Source organism: Sodiomyces alkalinus (genome assembly GCF_003711515.1).
Source record: "Sodiomyces alkalinus F11 unplaced genomic scaffold SODALscaffold_6, whole genome shotgun sequence".
Classification (NCBI taxonomy): Eukaryota; Fungi; Ascomycota; class Sordariomycetes; order Glomerellales; family Plectosphaerellaceae; genus Sodiomyces; species Sodiomyces alkalinus.
The window spans coordinates 1,842,900-1,861,177 of NW_021167084.1; the positions used below are offsets into that span (position 1 = coordinate 1,842,900).

At 54.0% G+C, this 18,278-nt stretch overlaps 7 protein-coding genes across 7 annotated transcripts; 3 read left to right on the top strand and 4 right to left on the bottom strand.

The window, feature by feature from the left end:
• Positions 1-202: 202 nt before the first annotated feature.
• SODALDRAFT_333914 (HET-domain-containing protein) lies at positions 203-2,969 on the top strand. The gene is made up of 3 exons (XM_028612095.1): positions 203-873; positions 976-1,080; positions 1,212-2,969. The coding sequence occupies exons 1-3, from the start codon at positions 591-593 to the stop codon at positions 2,906-2,908; spliced, it is 2,085 nt and encodes a 694-aa protein (XP_028465954.1). The 5' UTR covers positions 203-590; the 3' UTR covers positions 2,909-2,969.
• Positions 2,953-3,522, bottom strand: SODALDRAFT_182805 (hypothetical protein). The gene is made up of 3 exons (XM_028607069.1): positions 3,314-3,522; positions 3,069-3,200; positions 2,953-2,994 (listed from the first exon to the last, which is right to left on the bottom strand). The coding sequence occupies exons 1-2, from the start codon at positions 3,383-3,385 to the stop codon at positions 3,072-3,074; spliced, it is 201 nt and encodes a 66-aa protein (XP_028465955.1). The 5' UTR covers positions 3,386-3,522; the 3' UTR covers positions 2,953-2,994; positions 3,069-3,071.
• A 1,847-nt stretch (positions 3,523-5,369) lies between these two features.
• On the bottom strand, positions 5,370-6,682 carry SODALDRAFT_182829 (hypothetical protein). Its single transcript, XM_028607070.1, has one exon. It carries the CDS (start codon positions 6,573-6,575, stop codon positions 5,457-5,459), a length of 1,119 nt encoding a protein of 372 aa, XP_028465956.1. The 5' UTR covers positions 6,576-6,682; the 3' UTR covers positions 5,370-5,456.
• A 1,785-nt stretch (positions 6,683-8,467) lies between these two features.
• SODALDRAFT_312698 (putative cytochrome P450) lies at positions 8,468-10,304 on the bottom strand (the record flags this gene model as incomplete). Its single annotated transcript, XM_028609204.1, has 3 exons — positions 9,439-10,304; positions 8,985-9,321; positions 8,468-8,898 (listed from the first exon to the last, which is right to left on the bottom strand). The coding sequence occupies exons 1-3, from the start codon at positions 10,261-10,263 to the stop codon at positions 8,468-8,470; spliced, it is 1,593 nt and encodes a 530-aa protein (XP_028465957.1). The 5' UTR covers positions 10,264-10,304.
• A 1,348-nt stretch (positions 10,305-11,652) lies between these two features.
• On the top strand, positions 11,653-12,992 carry SODALDRAFT_333919 (NAD(P)-binding protein). The gene is made up of 4 exons (XM_028612096.1): positions 11,653-11,822; positions 11,988-12,522; positions 12,603-12,702; positions 12,763-12,992. The coding sequence occupies exons 1-4, from the start codon at positions 11,786-11,788 to the stop codon at positions 12,835-12,837; spliced, it is 747 nt and encodes a 248-aa protein (XP_028465958.1). The 5' UTR covers positions 11,653-11,785; the 3' UTR covers positions 12,838-12,992.
• Positions 12,993-13,339: 347 nt separating this feature from the next.
• SODALDRAFT_333920 (FAD-binding domain-containing protein) lies at positions 13,340-15,657 on the bottom strand. The gene is made up of 3 exons (XM_028612097.1): positions 15,227-15,657; positions 14,866-15,066; positions 13,340-14,798 (listed from the first exon to the last, which is right to left on the bottom strand). Exons 1-3 carry the CDS (start codon positions 15,523-15,525, stop codon positions 13,517-13,519), a joined length of 1,782 nt encoding a protein of 593 aa, XP_028465959.1. The 5' UTR covers positions 15,526-15,657; the 3' UTR covers positions 13,340-13,516.
• A 1,822-nt stretch (positions 15,658-17,479) lies between these two features.
• Positions 17,480-18,252, top strand: SODALDRAFT_182882 (hypothetical protein). Its single transcript, XM_028607071.1, has 2 exons — positions 17,480-17,634; positions 17,715-18,252. The coding sequence occupies exon 2, from the start codon at positions 17,730-17,732 to the stop codon at positions 18,096-18,098; it is 369 nt and encodes a 122-aa protein (XP_028465960.1). The 5' UTR covers positions 17,480-17,634; positions 17,715-17,729; the 3' UTR covers positions 18,099-18,252.
• The last annotated feature ends 26 nt before the right edge of the window (positions 18,253-18,278 follow it).

Below are 18,278 nucleotides of genomic sequence, written 5' to 3' on the forward strand. Positions count from 1 at the left end.
ATAATACAGCATATAATACAGCATTATGCATACATGCAGGTACAATTCTTGGTCTCACCTCTTTTACCCCAGCATAATTAATACGAATAATGCCCTGGCCCTGCATGGATGGCCATAGCCTACAGGCCCATAGCTCTTGGAGTGCGTGCGTGCTTGGGACAGTCAACCCTGAAAACCTGACTCTCTTTTGCCTTGTTGTTGAGACAGAATCACCTTGATAGTACGGAAGAACAGCATCTCAAAATCTAGCACGATGTCGGTTGACTGGACTCGTTCGGCAGACGATATGCACGCCATGCATGCGAGGTCCGGGGGCCACTATGATGGATGAGATTGGGCAGAGTCCGAGAAGGATTCAGCTTAATCACGTGCTGTCGTCTGACAGGCAGCAAAGGCACGAAATCAGAGAGAGGGGTCTGAATCTGAGAGCCTGACTCTTGACCGCCGGTTCTGAGTCCTGAGTCCTGACGATTTGGACGATTTGGACGATTCTGGTGATCCGACGTGCTTTGCCTCGTTGCTCTACACTTGCCCGTCCCAATCTTACGGTTGCCAAGAACCATAAATCCCGACTCAAACCACATGCATCCATGGACTCTTTCAAACGCTTATTCCGCAAGAAAGTGAACAGCGACTGCCGGTGCTGCCAGGGCCTTCTAGGACCAGGAGTATGGATTTCCGCAACGGACCTCATCCAGGGCTCGCAAGCCGGTTGCCCGGCATGTCAACTGCTGTACCAATCAATCAACCTTTCGGACCTGTGTGATCCCAGAATCGAGCTCGTGTCTGTCCATGCCTTTGGCGACTCGTCGGTCCTCCAGACGTTCGACCCGAAATCTGAGGGCATGTCCCGCCAGCTGTACACCCAAGAAGGTAAAGACTCTGCTTGGACTGTTCTGCTTCTCGAACATTGAAGGAAACCAAAGACGACGCCTTTGCATCACATCCACTCACAGAGAACAAATAAATCATCAGGTTTCCACAAAGGACGTTGGGCTGCCGACCCTTCGCGGCCCTCTCATGCCCCCGATCGTCCGTATCCTCCGGTGGAGCGCTCGGTGGAACTATTCAGCCTGGAAGGTGAGTTCAAGTTTCCACTCGGAAAAGTACCGCGCAAAGGGAGGATGCCAGCATCTCATCTGGCTTGGTCTCACAGCCACCGTCCATCCAGAGGAACCCCCAGCAGCTTGCACGACTAACGCCAAATACAGGAAACACCTCGCACTGGCCTGTGGTTCGCGCCGCGAGACACGTAGCCGCCGTCGCCGATGCCCCTGAATGTCTCGATCTCATCAGAACCTGGGTCTCGGACTGCGAGAAGAAGCATCGAAGCTGTAGGAAGAAGAAAACCCCAAAGACCCTCCCGGATCGAGTGATCTTGATCAGACCAGGGAATGATCCCCAGCTTGTCGACTCCCAGGGTCTTCCCGGAAGATACATCGCCCTCAGTCATCGCTGGGGCGGAAATGTGTCGCTGCAGTTAACGAAAGACAAGCTCGAAGACTTCAAGCGCGGCATTCCCTTCTCGTCCTTTCCGAAGACCTTTCAAGACGCCATCCACATCTGCCGCGCTCTGGAGGTTGACTACATCTGGATCGACTCGATTTGCATCATCCAAGACTCGAAAGAGGATTGGGATGTCCAGGGGTCCAAGATGGACCAGGTATACGCCAACTGCTTGCTCACTCTCGCGGCAGACGCTGCGGAAAATGGGGGAGCGGGATTCATCACAGGGACCGAAAGACAAGACCTGAGCGGGAAGACGCGGAAACTCATCTACCACGGGCCCCAGGGCGAGGAAGGCGAGCTCTTCGTCAGGCCCCTGCGAGAGTTTGGAAGCATGGGAGGATTCGGACGACACTATCAGGGCTGGGCGCCCCAGCCCCAGCCCGAAGCCGAAACCTCAAGCTCCCAGCCGTCAAAACACCAGTTGGTAGAGCAGGGTAGTTACCTCCTCCGACGCGGCTGGGTACTCCAGGAAACCCTCCTTCCTCGGCGAATGTTGCACTTCCTCCCCAACGAAGTCAGCTGGCGGTGCGCCTCGGCTTCCCTGTGCGAGTGCCAGCTCCGACCGCACGGCAACGTCGCGCACGCCCCTCTGGACCTGGAGCAGCCACGCGAGATCGACACGGAGGACCTCAAGGAATTTTGGAAGGAGGTCGTGGAGCAGTACACGCGGCGCCAACTCACGTTCCCCTCCGACAGACTGGCCGCCCTGGCGGGCATGGCTAGCCGTGCGCAGTCGGTTGCGCCGGACGCCCACTACTGCGCCGGGCTATGGTCGGACGCCCTGCCGTCCACGCTTCTCTGGACGGTTGACCGGCCCGTCCAACTTGACAAGAACGCCGAGGAACCCGCCAGTCGTCGCATCGACCCCGCTATCGCCCCGTCGTGGTCCTGGGCTAGCGTTACGGGCTATGTGCTCTTTCTGTTCTGGAAACGCAACTACGACCGTGGACGCTGGGCCAAGAGTGCCCCTGACCTGACGGACATTCAGGTCCAGTGCACGCCTACGGGGCAGAACAGGTACGGTAGCGTGAATGTCGCCGACGCCAAGTTGACGGCGCTCGGATACCTCTGCAAGGTGCGGCTCTGGTTGACGGGAGGGTCTAAGTGGCATTTTCCCTTCCGAATGGAGGGGGGGACACCCGGCGGCACGTTGGGCCGGACGGGAGGCTACTTGTATCCCGACACGGACGAGTTCCTCGAGAGTCTACAAGCGAGCGGCAAGCAGGGCATGTCGATGACGGTGGTTAGCGTCTACGGGTCTCGGATGTTCCTGGTGCTCAGACCGGTTGGGGAGGAGGAGGAGCTGGTCTTTGAGAGGATAGGGGTTCTCTATTGTGAGGAGAAAGATGCGGTGGGTCTTTCGGAATGGGGGCGCAGAGACCGATTTACACTCGTTTGACCATCTAAAGAGTGAACTGGGAGCCGTATCCCGCTAGAAATATATCGAGATCAAATTCCTTGCCACTTGTTTGAGACTAAATCATCCTGCTTTGGTAGCTCATGGCTACATGTAAGTTCAGGACGTCCTTATTCTGTTGTTGGGAAATGGCTGGGTCTACCCCTTAAATGTCAAAGGCTACTCGCTTGATTCCTGGCCGAGGGCCCCGGTATCTCTTCGCGCCACCATAGAAGGCATACATGGAATCGTCGTCTTCGAAATTTGGCTCGTCCTTTGCGTTGGAGAAGAAGATCTATCCGTCATACCGGACGTGTCAGTGAGATTATCAATGCAAGCACGAAAGATGAAAGCGGCGGGCGGGAAGAACGAGAGACGGACATAGCGAATGGCGGAGAAGGCCATTACGGTGGCTGAAAGTGCGGCAAGGAGCAGCAGAAAGTAGTTGAAGAGGTTCTGCGCGGGTAGTAGTTGCAGCATCTTTGAATCGGATATCTTTGGTTTCCTTTTTGCTTATATATCGCTTGGTTCAATGTTTGGTTCCTCTCCTGACAGCGTTGACTGATGAAGCTGTTGTAAGTGGGTATGAGTTTCGACGATTATCCGGGGGCGTAACAACTCAGGGTAGGACGAGCGATCGAATATAAAGGACTTCGTGATCCGCGGAAGTCTAGTGCTGCCACTTCGAAGGACCCTACTTGAAGCAGGGCAGGATATCTGATGTGCAAGCCTTTCGTCACAACTTTCAACGTGAATGTTATGTTTCACTCGTCTTCAAGACAGCAGGTGGTGTCAGTTGAACAATCTTGTCCTCGATGAAAACGTTGGAATGTTGGGTTATAATTCTGTGATGATTCAATGCCTGCCATCTTGGACACTTCTGGTCTGCCACCTGAGGATATCGGGTCCTTTTCTAGATCATGGCGGAACAAAGCACAAGCGTATACGCAACACCCAGATCTCCCCACCTGACCCCAGAAGGGCCATGTCAAGCTTACCCGATAATCGGGAACCCCGCCTGCGGGGTGGGATTCGGGAGAGGAGGACAAGAAATAAGCAGCCACCAAAAGGGAGATGGTAAAGAGGGGCTGCATGCTGCGGACGATGGGGCAGTCTATTCGTCTGCCGTCCGGATTCCGGGGGGATTCGCATTGTACTTCCACTTCCCCCGCCGTACTGGGACGGATTCGAACACATTGTAGAGGAAAGCATCCATGGAATCAGTCCGGTGTCTTTGTGTGATGCAGACGGTGGCTTGTCTTGGCCAATCATGGGATCTTCCGTCCTCCAGAGCAAGACAAAGGGGCGGGGAAAGGAAAGGATCAACTTACCAAGATCCAAAAGTATAAGACCAAGGGAAAGGTAGAGGGTAATATGTGCAGATATATAGAGTTACAGGAGGATGGGGGGAAGAGCCGACTGGTCAACACGGTGGGAGGAAGAATCTAGTGACTAAGACAAATGTTGAGTCGCTTTTAAAACTTGATACGGACCACAGGGTGTCTGACTTGCTATGTATGATGCGTCTTGGCAAGGAATCAAAGCAGGATGATGGGTCTGACAAAAAGCAAAGTGTCGAGCCTATCAGACCATGTGCAGAAAGACAGTTGCACATTCAGTATGGATGGGGTTGAACGGCGTCTGACCTAGCTGGGCTACCGTGACATTCGAAGCATCTCAGGGGCACTGAACGAGCTGAGGGTGTCAATGACCCATATCCCAACGTCACGGAACGTCTCAGATGCATTCTTCCCCATAGAATCATCTAAACGATCATAACGATGTTTGCCAGACGTTCGGCACCTGCATCCTCTTCTACGACTATCCGCCAATAGTGGGAAAAGGGTCAGCCCCTGACGGTGGGAACGGAGGTAGGTCAACTTCAACAATTAAAAAGCCTCTGGTCACATCGTTTGCATCAAGTAGCTTTGCACAGAACGGATATACGCAAGAGTTAACACACCCAAAGTGATTATCTTCAGCCCGTCAATCTATCAATGTTCACGTGCAAGTTTACGTCCGCAAGGCCAGCATCGGCGAATCCAATCTCTTCGAATTCCAACAAACCGCTATCCTCCCCCGTAAGGAAGGCGAAGAGTCCTGGAACAACTCTGCTCACATGCACTCTTCATCTCTCAAGTCAAACCGAAGGGCTTCCATCTCCTCCAGTGATATCATATCATCAGGACTCCACCACTTCGGAACATAAGCCGGCGAACGGGGCTGGGGACACATGGAACGCCGAGCCCTGGAGGGTCTGTGTTGTAATACACCTGTACAGGTCGTATGGAGCAACGATATACTGCTCCTTCGGCACCACCGTCTTGTCGGAGCTGTCCGAGGCCACAGAATTGCTCCGGCTCCGACCCGCCATTTGAAGAGTATCGCTCCGGTTCCAACCCGTCCTTCGAGGACCGTGGCCCTGGCTCGGCATCTGGTGTTGGTGGCTGGAAGACGCTTCGGACCCGGATTTGATGTCTTCAACGTCTACTGGATCGTGAGTCTCCTATCCCTTCCGCCAGCCAAACCGTGCGGGCTGTCGTGTCAGGCACTACCCAAAGTCAGAAGGTATGGTCTGGGGCGCGGCCGGAGCGCATATGTATGATGTAGCTTCAATGCATGTTCTTACCGTCCCGTTAAGATCTCGGAATTGTTCTTTGTCGTCATCGTCTTGCCCCTCGTCCTTTTCTTCGTCCTCGCTTCCTGCTTCTGGGCAACCTTGGAATCTTGCCGACTCATCGATCCCCGATGGGCCAGCTTCTTCTCCAGGTGCCGGTTCGAGCGACTGGAACACGGATTCTTCGGACATCACCGTCACTTGCATGAAGGAAAACGCGGCCCTCCTTCTATAAGTCTCCATGACTCGCGCTTCCTCGCGGGCGGTGATGCCTCCGTGAGGACTCCAGATGATGCCGTCTCTGTTGTTCTTCTCCCCGTCCTCGCCGTCAGGAAGAGGAGGGAAGATGGAGCCTTCTTTTTCTTTCCCCTTCCACTTTCCGTTCTCCTTTCGCTGCGATCGGACCTCCACGCAAGGGGAGAGAGGGGGCCCGATCGACCAGGGGTCGCCCGGGCCGCCGTCGTGGGCTTCAAGCTCTTCGTCCCGGTTGGAATAAACAGGAGCCAACGTAGGGGTTTCCTTCCCTTTCCCCTTCCACTTTTTCTTTTCCTCCGGCCTGTAGCTAGAATTCGAGGGAGGGGAGGGGGGGATCAGGTAGGAGGGTAGAGGGCGAGGAGGGGTCGGGGGATCACTCCGAAAATTCGAGAATAGGGTCATCGGCCTGTCGGTTACGGGGATTAGGGGCGACGGCAAGGGCTCGAAGTCGAGGTAGCTGAAGTCCTCGTCCTCGGCAAACAGAGGACCGATATCATGGGAGTCTTCAGGCTCTTCAGAGTCTTCTGGTTCTCCAGCCTGTCGGGCCTCTCCAGCCCGTCCATTTTCTCTGGAATTGCTGGAACGCGGGCTGCACTCGCCCCAGGAGGATGTAGCAAAGGATTCGTAACTATCCGCTGACCTGACCTCGTTTTCCGGACCCTCTTGATAGTTCGAGGAAGTCCAGACTGAATACACGATTCCAGGGGCCGAGTGCATCGAGTCGTAATCTTCGCTATCGTCTAGTGGGAACCGACGAGTTGCCGGCCTGACGCAGGGGATGCCGGGGGACACGTCCATGATCGGCGACTCTTTGGGGGCATAGTCGTAATTGGTGTTGACTGGGCTGCGGTTGACGGGGCTAAGGCTAATTGGGCTGTGGATAATTGGGTTGTGGTAGACTGGGCTGTGGTCGACTTGGCTGTGGTCGACTTGGTTATTCTGGCTCATCTCCCTCTCTGCCATGTCGCCTTGCTCCATGTTGTCTTGTTCCATGGTGCCTTGCTTCACGGTGCTCACAGTCAGAAACGGGTCTGCAAACACTGGGAGGATGCCTCAAGCTGATTTAAATACTGTCGTTTTCGTGCACTCGTTGCTGACAACGGCTGAATGACGTGCCTTAATAGTATTTCGTAGTAACCTTATACGATTCTCGCATGGTACTTAGGAGGACTATGAGGAGTTTAGACACAAAAAGGCGCAAAGAGGCGTCGACCGGTCACGGCCCGATGTCGTGTTTGTTGTAGCCATAGTTTAGAGTGATGATTATGAGGCTGTCCCGGGTCGGTCCATGTGGCTGGCTGTAGAGAGTACGGAGTATGACGAGGACAAAGACAAAGACGAGGACGATAGGTATCCGTCTAGAGATTCCAAGGACAAGCTCAGGACTCGAGCCTCTGAGTTCGGCTCCTCTCGTCTATTGACGCCGGACTTGAAGGGCGCCGCCAAGGAGGCAAGGCCTCGACCTGTTTCTAGCTATACGGGTATGCATCTTGCGTAGCTCAAGCCTCATTTCCATCAGAAACAAGGCTAACTTCTGGGTCACCCGCAACTCTTGGTCTCTTTATTCCTTCGGACATTTTGGACTCGGTGGGAAATGTGGTGTCTAATAGTTCGCACATTGATTGCCAAATGGATTCCAGATCGAGTGCATGAATAACGACGGAAGCCATTCATCCCAGTTTACGCCAGAGTGACAGCCACCAATGAACTGTCAATAAAGAGTTTGTGAGTATGTTGGGAATAAACACAAGGTACAGTTCGGAGATACGTTCAGGGGTAAGTTCAGGGGTAAGTTCAGGGGTAAGTTTAGGGGCAAAATTCAGGGGTAGCCATATCCGAGGGTCTACTATGTGAAAAACAGGTTCTTACCCGAGCCAATATAGAATAGGAGAAAGTAAATTTACACAAACAGAAGACGAGATATACCTGATCGGAGATCGTATAAGGGCAGCCACGGACAACGAATAAATAATGCATAAAGTTCAAGCAAAGTTCAAGCCCCAACTCGCCATCATGACCTTCACTCTGTGGACTATGTGGCTAGGCTTTTCGGTGCAGGATGAAAGGGCAAAACGAATACTCCGTCCGTACCGTCTGCCAAAGTCTCGGTTGAGAATTCGTGGAAAATACTGCTCTTCGTATACGTATATCCAGACACATGGAGAATAACGTACATGTAGGGAGTTGTTGTTTCGTTGATATGCGTGATGGACGTTTTAGTACGTATGGAAGGTCAAACACCTTGTTAATGACCAGGCACATGGTGAGGAGCTAACCTTCGCATAGTGAGTACATGCAAATGATACATGTATGCTTTTCGACGGGGTGAGCATGAGTGTCCGAATTACGACAAAAGAAGACAACTCGTATCAACCACTAACAGTCAAGATTAATTTGATACTAGGACACGATAAAGACACATGAAGTTACATAAACTTGTCGTTTCCGTTTCTCACTATCTGGAGTAGGTAGAAGCCAATTCATGTATAACGGCAAACATTCATGTTGTCAACGTATAGTCACCCTTGATCCTTCTCACAGATGCCGTAGGAACCCCCGTAAGACACCTTGATTCTAACCCCTTCAATAATCGTAGAGAGAGGCTTGCGCAAAGGAGAGGATGTGTGACTAACGGTATGTGACTACGACTGTTAACCGTATCCTCCTCTTTCCCAGGATATGGAGCCAGTTCATTTGTGGACAATGACCCTAACACCCTTGCTCTCCTTCCTAGGCATGGGCATGACAATATCCAGCACGAAATCGGCATCGCTGCGGTCCGTCTCGAACAGCTCGAGCTCGTGACGACGGAAGAGGGTGGCGAGGGCGACGTAGAGCTCCATGTACGCCAGGGGCATGCCTGCGCAGACGCGGGATCCGCGGCCAAAGGGGACGAGGTAGTTCGAAAGCGGGTGCAGGCCGGCGGGGCCCCTGGGGTCGCCGAGCCACCTCTCGGGCTTGAACTTCTGGGCTTCGGGGAACACGTTCTCGTTGGTGTGCATGTGGTAGGCGTCCATGCCGACGGGGATGCCGGGGGGGATGACCCAGTCGCCGTACTTCCATGCGTGGAGGCGGTTGACGCGGGGAATACGCTGGACTTGGCCGTAGGAGAGACGCAGACCTAGTGTATGTTTTGTTAGTTTCAAGTTGTCATTCTTTTTGTTTGTCCCGCCTTTTTTCCTCTTTTGTTTCCTTTCTTATACTCACTTTCGGCAACGACACCCGACAGGTACGGCAGCTTCTCCAGTTCAGCCCACGGGAGGATGTATGTCGAGTCAGGCATGGCTTCAGCCAGCTCGGCCTTGAGTCGGGCTTGGACGGCAGGCTGATCGAGGATGTGGAAGACGGCTACGGTCAGCGTCCACTTGGTAGTCTCCATACCAGCGCCGTTAAGGCTGACAGCTTCGTCCGTCAGTCGCTTCAGTGTCAGTTCCTGCGGGGGCAAGTTGGAAGCCAGAATGTCGTGGAAGATGGTGGGATGCTGAGCGTCCACACTCTTGGCATTTTTGCCCGACAGAATGTCTTTAATTTGTTGACGTGTATCCTATTCTTCTGCGTCAGGGGTCTTTGTCGCCGTCAAAACGAACATTGAATGCATGTGTTCTACAAATCAAAGTTGATTCTTTCGTAGCTCACATGCAGGAGGGAACATTGAACTCACTTCACGGAAGTCCAGGATGGGCTTGAACGGCGGCAACACGGTCCCAAGAATGCCATCCGGGATCCATCCCATGAGATCGACCAGAATCTTGAAGTGCGCATTCCAGTGTCCGGCCCAGATGATGGTCTGCATGCCGACAGAAAGAGGCGACTTGAATTCCGGAGCGTCCGAGCAGTTGACGGACCGACTGAAGGCCAACTCCGAGGTGACATCGATGGTCATACTGGACCACATGTCGCCCACGTTGAGGACGCGACCCGAGCCGGCGTATTCGGTCGCCAGGCGGTGCGAGATGCGGTCGGTCGTCTCGGAGATTCTGGGGTTCAGGCTGCGGATGCGCTGCTTGGAGAAAAAGGGGGCCAGTGCGGCGCGGCGCTCCCGGTGCAGCTCGGCATGGGTGGTGCTGAAGGTGGCATCGGGGATGCCGAACCGGTACTTGAACTTGCCCGACTTGTCCATGGGCTTGGACGGCGTGCTGGCGCCGTACACCTCGTTCCAGAACTCCGGATCGTCGATGTGCACCTCGTCCGGGTTCACGCGCACGATGGGCCCGTACTTGTCGTGCATCTCCTTCACCTTCCAAGTGAACTGGCCGCCGGTGCCTTTCGAGAAGAGATCGTACCAGACCTCATACCAGTGCGTTGCTGCTGCCAGTTTGGGGCCGGGGAACTTGGCAAGGGGGCTGAAGTAGAGGCGGTAGATGACCAGTCCGATGCCATACGCCAGGTAGGCAAGGGCGGCTATGCCAGCCCATGATGACCAACTTAGCTTGGCGAGGAGGCGGGCCTTCTCATGCGAGAGGACCTGCTCGACGAGGCCACCCATGGCGACTGCCGATGTCGATATGTTTCTTTCTTATGTGTTCGAATCTTACCAATAGAGAAGAGAAGTATGCGAGGACAGCTTAACTCAGTGCATGTGCCCAGTTAGACCGAAAAAGATGCGTTATATGAAAGCGAATGGCAGGTTACTTCTATCTTGTGAGACACGAGACAACTCCAGTCCTCGATACTTTGATCGGCTTTGACGAAGCGATTCAGGGGGGCGATTTGATGGGACCTTTTAGCACATAGAGAAAACACTGACAGCCCGCCATACCTCGTATACGGTAGAAGACATCAAGCTCCTAAAAATTCACGGCATGAGAATCAATTCCATGTCATGATCTATCATCTAGCTTCATACATGTAAGCAGGCATAACTTAGACGTCGGCCGAGACACAGGAAATGGTACCATTGAACGAACTCCTCAGTGCTAACTATACATGCCGTGTGTAGATGTGCTTCTTATTGCCACTTTAAGTAAGCAAATCGCGAGAAGTCCATGATGCAAGTAAGAAAGGCAGATAATCGTATCAAATTCGGCCATGTGAAGGGGCGTGGTGGATGACATGACAGAACGTCGAAAGAAGCATGCATGCAACATGATTATTTATTATCAGTTCAAGTTCGTTCTGACGCTGCTTAGGTCTTGGTCTCAAGATTTGGAAAGCCAAGCATCAGATACAGTCCAGTCAATGCAGAGAATAATCAAAGGGCTCAATTGTGGCGGCTACAGCCGACGGGGCCAGTTTAGGGGGGGATTTGGAAGATAACCGCGGGATCTAGAAGACGAGGAGGGCCCAGGGGGAGATAGCCCCCCTGCAACCCCACTCAAGTGGACATAGGCAATGTGCAATGTAAGCTCTACATGTCGCAGAGAGGGTCCAACAGTGCGTCTCGATGCTACCAAGGTGACAAGGTCCATCCAATACACCAGTAACCATAATCATACATCCCCCGCTCCTGATTGAGTTGAGTTGCTGCCCTGCATATCTTTCAAACGGTAAATTCATGTTTCGAGCGTAATATCGATACAGAGCGAGGCTTTGTCAGAAGACAAGGGACAACTGGACGTCGGCGTGGAGGGGGGAAGCGACTGTTGGACCGTTGGCGGTCCAGTTGGTGTTAATGAGTACGGTGCCCCTTGTCTGGGCGTTCCAACGTCCCAAGATCCTTGTCGACTAACGTCTCATTAAGCTAATCAAGACCAACTCGCCGTTCTAGAAGCGCGAGATCACATCAGCTTATAAATCATACAGTGATTAGAAACCCAATAGTCCGAGCAAACAGAACTGTCTTCATGTTGTCACGAGTCACGACAGCCTTCAACCGACTGGAGTAGAGGATCAATCAACCTACTTGAAGACGAGAAATCTTGATTCTTTGCCGCGTCCCCCCTTTCCCTTTCCCCCCCTTGTCTTCACCCTTCAAGCCACACCAATATACCTAGTACCGACTACCGAGTGAACAAAGGTGCAGAATCACTTTCCCGAAACAGGATCCCTTCACGTGCTCAATAATCAACATGACCACCACCGTTTTCATTACCGGCGTTGGAAGAGGTAAGAAAGAAGCCCAGCGGCCCCGGCAACGGAAGCCGACGGCAGTCACGGCACCCGCAGTCTCAATCCCAGGGGGTGTACCGTGTCCTGACCCCTGATCGACTTCTGATTCCTACTCTGCCCCTCCCCTCCCTCCCAAACTGACCTCAATGTTCGCATCTTCAGGCATTGGCAGGGGTCTGCTTGAGGCCTACCTCGCCCGTCCCAACCACACCGTCATCGGCTCGGTCCGGAACAGCGCCGACCCGAAATACGATGAACTCAAGGCCCTGCCCGCCGGCGAGGGCTCCAAGCTGATCCTGGTCAGCATCGAGAGCAGCTCCCTCACCGACCCCAAGAAGGCCGTCGAGGAGGTCCAGGCCGCCGGCGTCTCCGTCATCGACATCGTCATCGCGAACGCCGGCTACGCGCCCCCGACGGTACCCGCCGAGCAAGTCGAGATCAAGGACGTCGTCGAGGCGTTCAACGTCAACACCGTCGGTCCCATCGTCCTGTACCAGGCTGTTCGGCCTCTGCTGGAGAAGTCGGCCCAGCCCAAGTGGCTCTCCGTCTCCACTGCCGCTGCTTCGATAGATCGCCTTGACGCCTATAATGCGTCGTTTGTCGCTGCTTATGGTATTTCCAAGGCTGCGCAGAATTGGTTCACCGTGGGTGTGCATTCTGCGAACAAATCATTTATTGTTTTCGCCATCCACCCTGGGTAAGACGCCATGATCCCATGTGCTGTGTGACGTGTTGCTATGAGGTCAATGGCCATATTGACTGACAATGCGAAAACAGTTTGGTCCAGACTGAGATGGGCAACGCGGGTGCTCGCAGCCTGGGGTTGAAGGAAGCCCCTAATACCATCGAGGAGAGTGTTACCAAGACTATTGACTTTGTACGTTTCAAGCCAACCCTACATACTCTACCAAAGATGGATTACTGACACCGAAAACAGGTCGAGAAGTCTACCCGAGAGGAGACCTCTGGCAAGTTCTTTAACGTTATTGATGGGGCTGTCATCCCCTGGTAAGGAGCATCAAGGACATAGGTTAGAGCGCAGTAATGAAGATGGTTGATGGTAGTCACGAAAACATATGTTTCAATGGCAACAAGAACTGTAGATACCTTGAACTATTTCCTTGTTTATACCATATGCAGAAAACAGTACACTAGTTTCCCAAAGCCTCGCTTCAAGTCTAAAGAGGAGTATATAAGACCTGGGATTGACGTGATACGTGGTATGAGATGAGGCTTCTAAAGGATCAAATCCCCTAGATGCCACCATCTGGACATCCTCGTTCCGTATTATGCTTCGGTTTCAGAATACCTACTCCCGTATTTTGCTGACGCTCCATCATCACAAGTTTGAGGAAAGCTGAGGATGCATTAACCATGCATGTGATCTAGCTAGTTCTGCCTTGGTAACTGGAGGCATCTTTCAGGTTGCCCATATGAAGGGAACATGGCCTGGCTGGCTGACAATCCCATGGTCTTTGCTAATGCTTATATATATATATGTGGACTATAACGGAAACTGGTATACGGAATCGTATTGATATCGTGTACGTCTATAAACAAAACAGAAGACAATAAGACAGCGTGTCCCGTTCTACAAGACGGAAAACTCATACAACAAGTGATCAGTATATGATGTACAGTCTAATACGCACATGCACCGTCAATTACGCTCAGTATATCGCTCCGCCACCTCATGCAGTGATTCCAGTCCTGCAAAGACGGCCTTCAGCATCCGGAGCCCAAGCCTCGCTCCCCACGCCGGTCAGGCCATAGAAAACGTTGTTCGGGTCATACTTGGCCTTGACTTCCCTCAGCCTCTCATAGTTGTCTCCATGGTAGTCCTGGGCGGTAGCCTGCGCCCAGTTGGCCTCGTTGAGGTACGCACCAGCACCCGGGGTGGCCTCCTCGTACAGCGGCAGGAGCACGTCCATAAACTCGTCCTGCAGCTGGTGGGCCTCCTCCCAGGGCGCGTACCAGTCGAAGGCGGCCGGGATGATGAGGTTGAGGTAGGCGTGCTTGAAGTCCTCCTGCATGGCGTTCTCGGCGATGGGATCCGCCAGCCTGCCCTGGCCCTGCGAGTTGAGCGCCACGGCGGCGACGTAGAACCTCCCCTCCTCCACGGTGGCGCGCATGGCGTGGATGAGGGACGTGGCGTTGGCGGCGACGTTCTCCCCCGTGACGAAGCGGCCGCCGGTCACGGGCGTCAGGACACCCCCCGCAGCATGGGGCAGGATGGTCCGCGCGTAGAGCTCGTAGTAGCTGTGGCTCTCGTAGAGTCGGAATCCCAGCTGCTGCGGCGTGATGCCGTCGACGGCCATGCTGGAAAGGACGGGGCTGACGATGGTGGAGAGCTCGGAGCTCGTCACGTCGGGCGCGATCAGGGCGTAGAGGTCGGTGGTGTCGTTGGTGACCAGGAACTGGCCCACCATGCCGTGGTCGTCGACCATGGGGCGGAGCTCGGTGATCATCCGTTCGACGGTCTGCCAGTAGGTCTCCACGCCGCCGACCGAGTCGACGCTGAAGGTGAGCGACGCCATGGCGACCTGGCCGTCTGGGAAAACCCGCACCGTCATGGAGACCACGACGCCGTAGGTTCCGCCGCCGCCGCCGCTGAGCGCCCAGTACAGGTCCGAGTTTTGTTCAGGGGTGGCGATGAGGTGGTCGCCCAACGCCGTCACGACTTCCCATTCCAGGACGTTGTCGGCGCCGAAGCCGTAGAGGCCCGTCAGGAAGGAGTGGCCGCCGCCTTGGGTGTACCCTCCGGCGGGTCCGACCGTCGGGCACGAACCGCCAACCATCCGGTAGCCGTTTGCCGCTGCAAAGGAGCCCGCCTCGCCGCCGTTGACGCCTGCCCCGATTTTGAGGGCGGGGCCCTGGTAGTAGGCCGCGCTGTAGTCATGGATGATCTCCTTGTGGTTCAGGTTGCGGGTCCACAGGGCGAGGGCTCCTTTGCCGGTGCTCTTCCCGTAGAAGCTAGAAGTGAGAGTGCATGTGGTCAGCAGAGTCTGGTGTGGAATTTGCGAATGCAGCACAGACGTACTCATGACCGGAGTTCTTGATGACGAGCCGGACGTTGTTCTTCTGGGCAAAGTCCAGTCCCGCTTTAACATCGTCCACGCCGCTGACGTTAAGGGAGTAGCTAGCATAGTTGCCGAGGTCACAGGCCGTTGATCTGTCCGTGTGTGGCACGCAGGTCTGATTTTGGAACCAAGATGACAAAAATTCGCCTGGGCGAGGAGTCCTGTTTCTTCCGTCAGCGCTGCTTTTCGAGAATACCTAAAGGGGGGCAAAAGGGGGGTGGAGGGGGCTGGGTTGGCTCGTTGATTGGCGGCGACAGAGACAAAAACGGGGGAAATAGATAAAAAAGGAAAAGAAAGGGGGGGGAGGAGGACGAGACCAACATGACATATGCGGAAAGCCAGTTGTCAGCCACGTATTGACACTCTTCTGCAGAATAAGAGGGATCATGGCAAACGTGAGCAACGGGAACCGTCTGGATCAGCCTCCCTCCCACGGTGCCGTTCAGCGAGTTCCACGCCTCTGGTCCCGGCCATTTGGCGTCACCGGGGATAACTCTGCATCTGGACACACATTCCGTGGTGCTCCTCCGAATGGGGGTGGAAAGGCCCACGGCTGGGGTTGCAACGAGCCCGAGGGAGAGAAGGAGGGCGCTGACGCCAGCGATGGAGTACGGAGGCATATCGTTCCAATAGGTAAGACAAACTGAGAGAGGGGCCCGGCCTAGATATTGCGATTGTAACCCAAGGACGTAGCGACGTATGCAGGGGACACGTGGGCTTCAAACTTGCAAACTGTGGTTCTCGCCGTCACGTCTTGTCTTTATGTACGCTGATCATGGAACGGTCACTGGCTACAGACTGAGCAGTCTGGAAGACCAAGACCCCGATTCCAATACCTAGGCGACGTTGAGCCATCGGGGAAGGTTGAAAGGTATCACCCCTGGCATCCTTCGAGTATCGGAGTATGTCTGCTTAGTGCTTACTCGCTTGCGGGCCGGAACTTGGACGGGCAAAAGGCATAGATAGAAACACCGCACACCAGGGCCTAGAAAGGAGACATCGAGCCATGTGGCGAAAGTACTCGTTCCTGTGTGCCTGTTTTTCGGGTAGTAAGGCTATTGCTCCGGGCCCCGAAAGGATTGAGCCGATTGACTCCCTAGTGACAGTTCAGCTGTGGGGCTTTTGGGAGTGATGACTTTGGATGAGGCGTAGTTAGGGCCCTGGAGGTTCTGGTCCTCTGGATGTCTTCCGAAGCTCTGGGCATGCAGCAAGAGGATGGCGACCGGTGATGATATGGCCTCTCGCAGCGTCGCAGTTCTGGGCTGCTTATGACTACAACTTGTGGACCCGTGGTAGGTACGTTGTACACTAATACCACTCTACATATAACGTAGGCAATGGTCTTCGTCGAAGACGTCAAGGCAAGTCTTCCGACTATGCAAGCAATAATTTAGGAACGGCACGAAATAGTCCCGCCTCTCGCCAAAAGAAAGGGACGCCAGAGCCTAACTTTGTGATGGGTCGTCAACAATTCGTCCCGATAACCTCTATGAGGCCCACGACATGTTGCTCAGGGTTCCTTGTCTAACTATCCGATCTGCCGGGGCATGACGGAGATCTGTGGTCCCTATGCCTTGCGCTAAATCGGGGCAGAAAACACAACAACTCCCGGTATCCCTGCCCGGGCTGTGGGCCGCGCGTCACGCGTGGGGTTAGCAGAAAGAGAGCCGAGGATGATGAGGTGTTGGTGTTAGACGACGGAGTTTAGAAATTCAATATCTAGGGTCTAGGTATGTGATTGAGTCCCCTGGAGGGACTCGGGAGTATGTATATGCTTCATGCTCTCCCTTTACTACTGCTTGGAGAGCCCTGAATTCCACCCAAGACACTCTGTTCTGTGTTATTTGATAGTACAATGTAGCTATATTGCGTCGTAATGCTCGCCAGCCTCAGCGGGGCAATGTACTCCCGAGTGGGGTTGGGGTCAGCCGGTTGCGGGATCAGCCGGCCGAGCGCCGGCCAAGGCGGCCCGCATGAAGCGGAACTTCGGAACAACGGAACCCACCGGTAACTCCACAACCCGTTGGCATTACAAACGGAAATCCAATCCTCGGTTCGGGTCAATAGCTTAGAGCTAGCTTGGAGGAAAAAAACAAACGCCAAACAAAAGCCCAACTTTTGTATTTCCAACGTTCGCTGTTCTGAGTTACTGGAACTTCTTTATTCGGGTGACGGGTAACGGCTGGGGTAACGGGTCCTGGTTTCCTCCCTCCCTCTCTTTACCAGGGACGGAGAAGGCGACCCTACATAGGACGACTAATATCCGAGTATATCCGAACTTGTATCCGAACTTCCGTTCTCTTCTCCCGTAGGCATCGGAGAAAACCCGCGATACTGCTTAGATATCAACGACGAGGGAATTCCGAATGTCCCGCCCCCTGTTCGATCTCCCGTCGTGGCTTGCCCAGACTAGGACTGTGAGTGGCCAAGATCAAAATTAAAGCGGGATTGAAGATCTGGGATCGTATGTCGCACTGAAAACACGTGAGACTGTTTTCTGTGTTCCTATTGGCTGTTACCAGCCCCCAATCCTCCCGTCAAACGTGACAGATGTATTTAGAACCCCCATACCTTCCTGTTTTTCCTTTCTTTGGTTGTATTGAATACAATCATCCATCCATTAAGTCAACGCTCCGGCCGGATCACATGCCCGTCAATTCAACAGTAAAGCCCATGCTTCCTATGCCGTCTCTCCAGATTCGCGATATTCTGAATAAGGCAGTTCGCATGTACGTGTTCCGCAGTGCACGTTTCGGGTGGGGGAAACCGTGCTAGTTTAAAACGAGCCGATAACCATCGCCCTTCGTAGGATCGTATCTGCGCTATGCGCCGCCATCCAATATCGCAGAGAACGCCACCAACGGCCGAATACTACGCCTTTCCTCCCCCCCCCCCCTTCGGGTGGGCAAGCCGCATTGGAACCCTTACTTTCTTTCCCAGACGATCTACAACCAGGCCCCCGCCACCATCGGTCAAGCTTCTGCAGCAGGCAGGGTCAAAGCCCTGTTGTTTAACGAATGGTTGGCGATCAGGCGTTAATACGTTATCAACTCCAGCAGGGGGAAATCCTCGTCGGAAAGGGGAAGGGGGGAGAAAGGGAGAAAAGGAGGGGAGAAAGGGTCTAGTTGCTAAACAGGCCGATAGGCCGATCCTCTCCGGACCCCTGACCGTCTTGACCCTGTGCGCTAGGTAGAATTTGGAAGGAGTAGCGATTAAAACCATCCGTGCTATGTATTCGGGGCTGCCCGCAGAGCACCGGTCTTCCGCCCCCCCTGTCAAGTCTTCCGGGTCTTCTTAAACCCTTTCTGGATTAAATAACAAAATTGGGTGGGGATGTAGTGGATAATTTATTCCAGAAAGGGTTTGAGAAGAG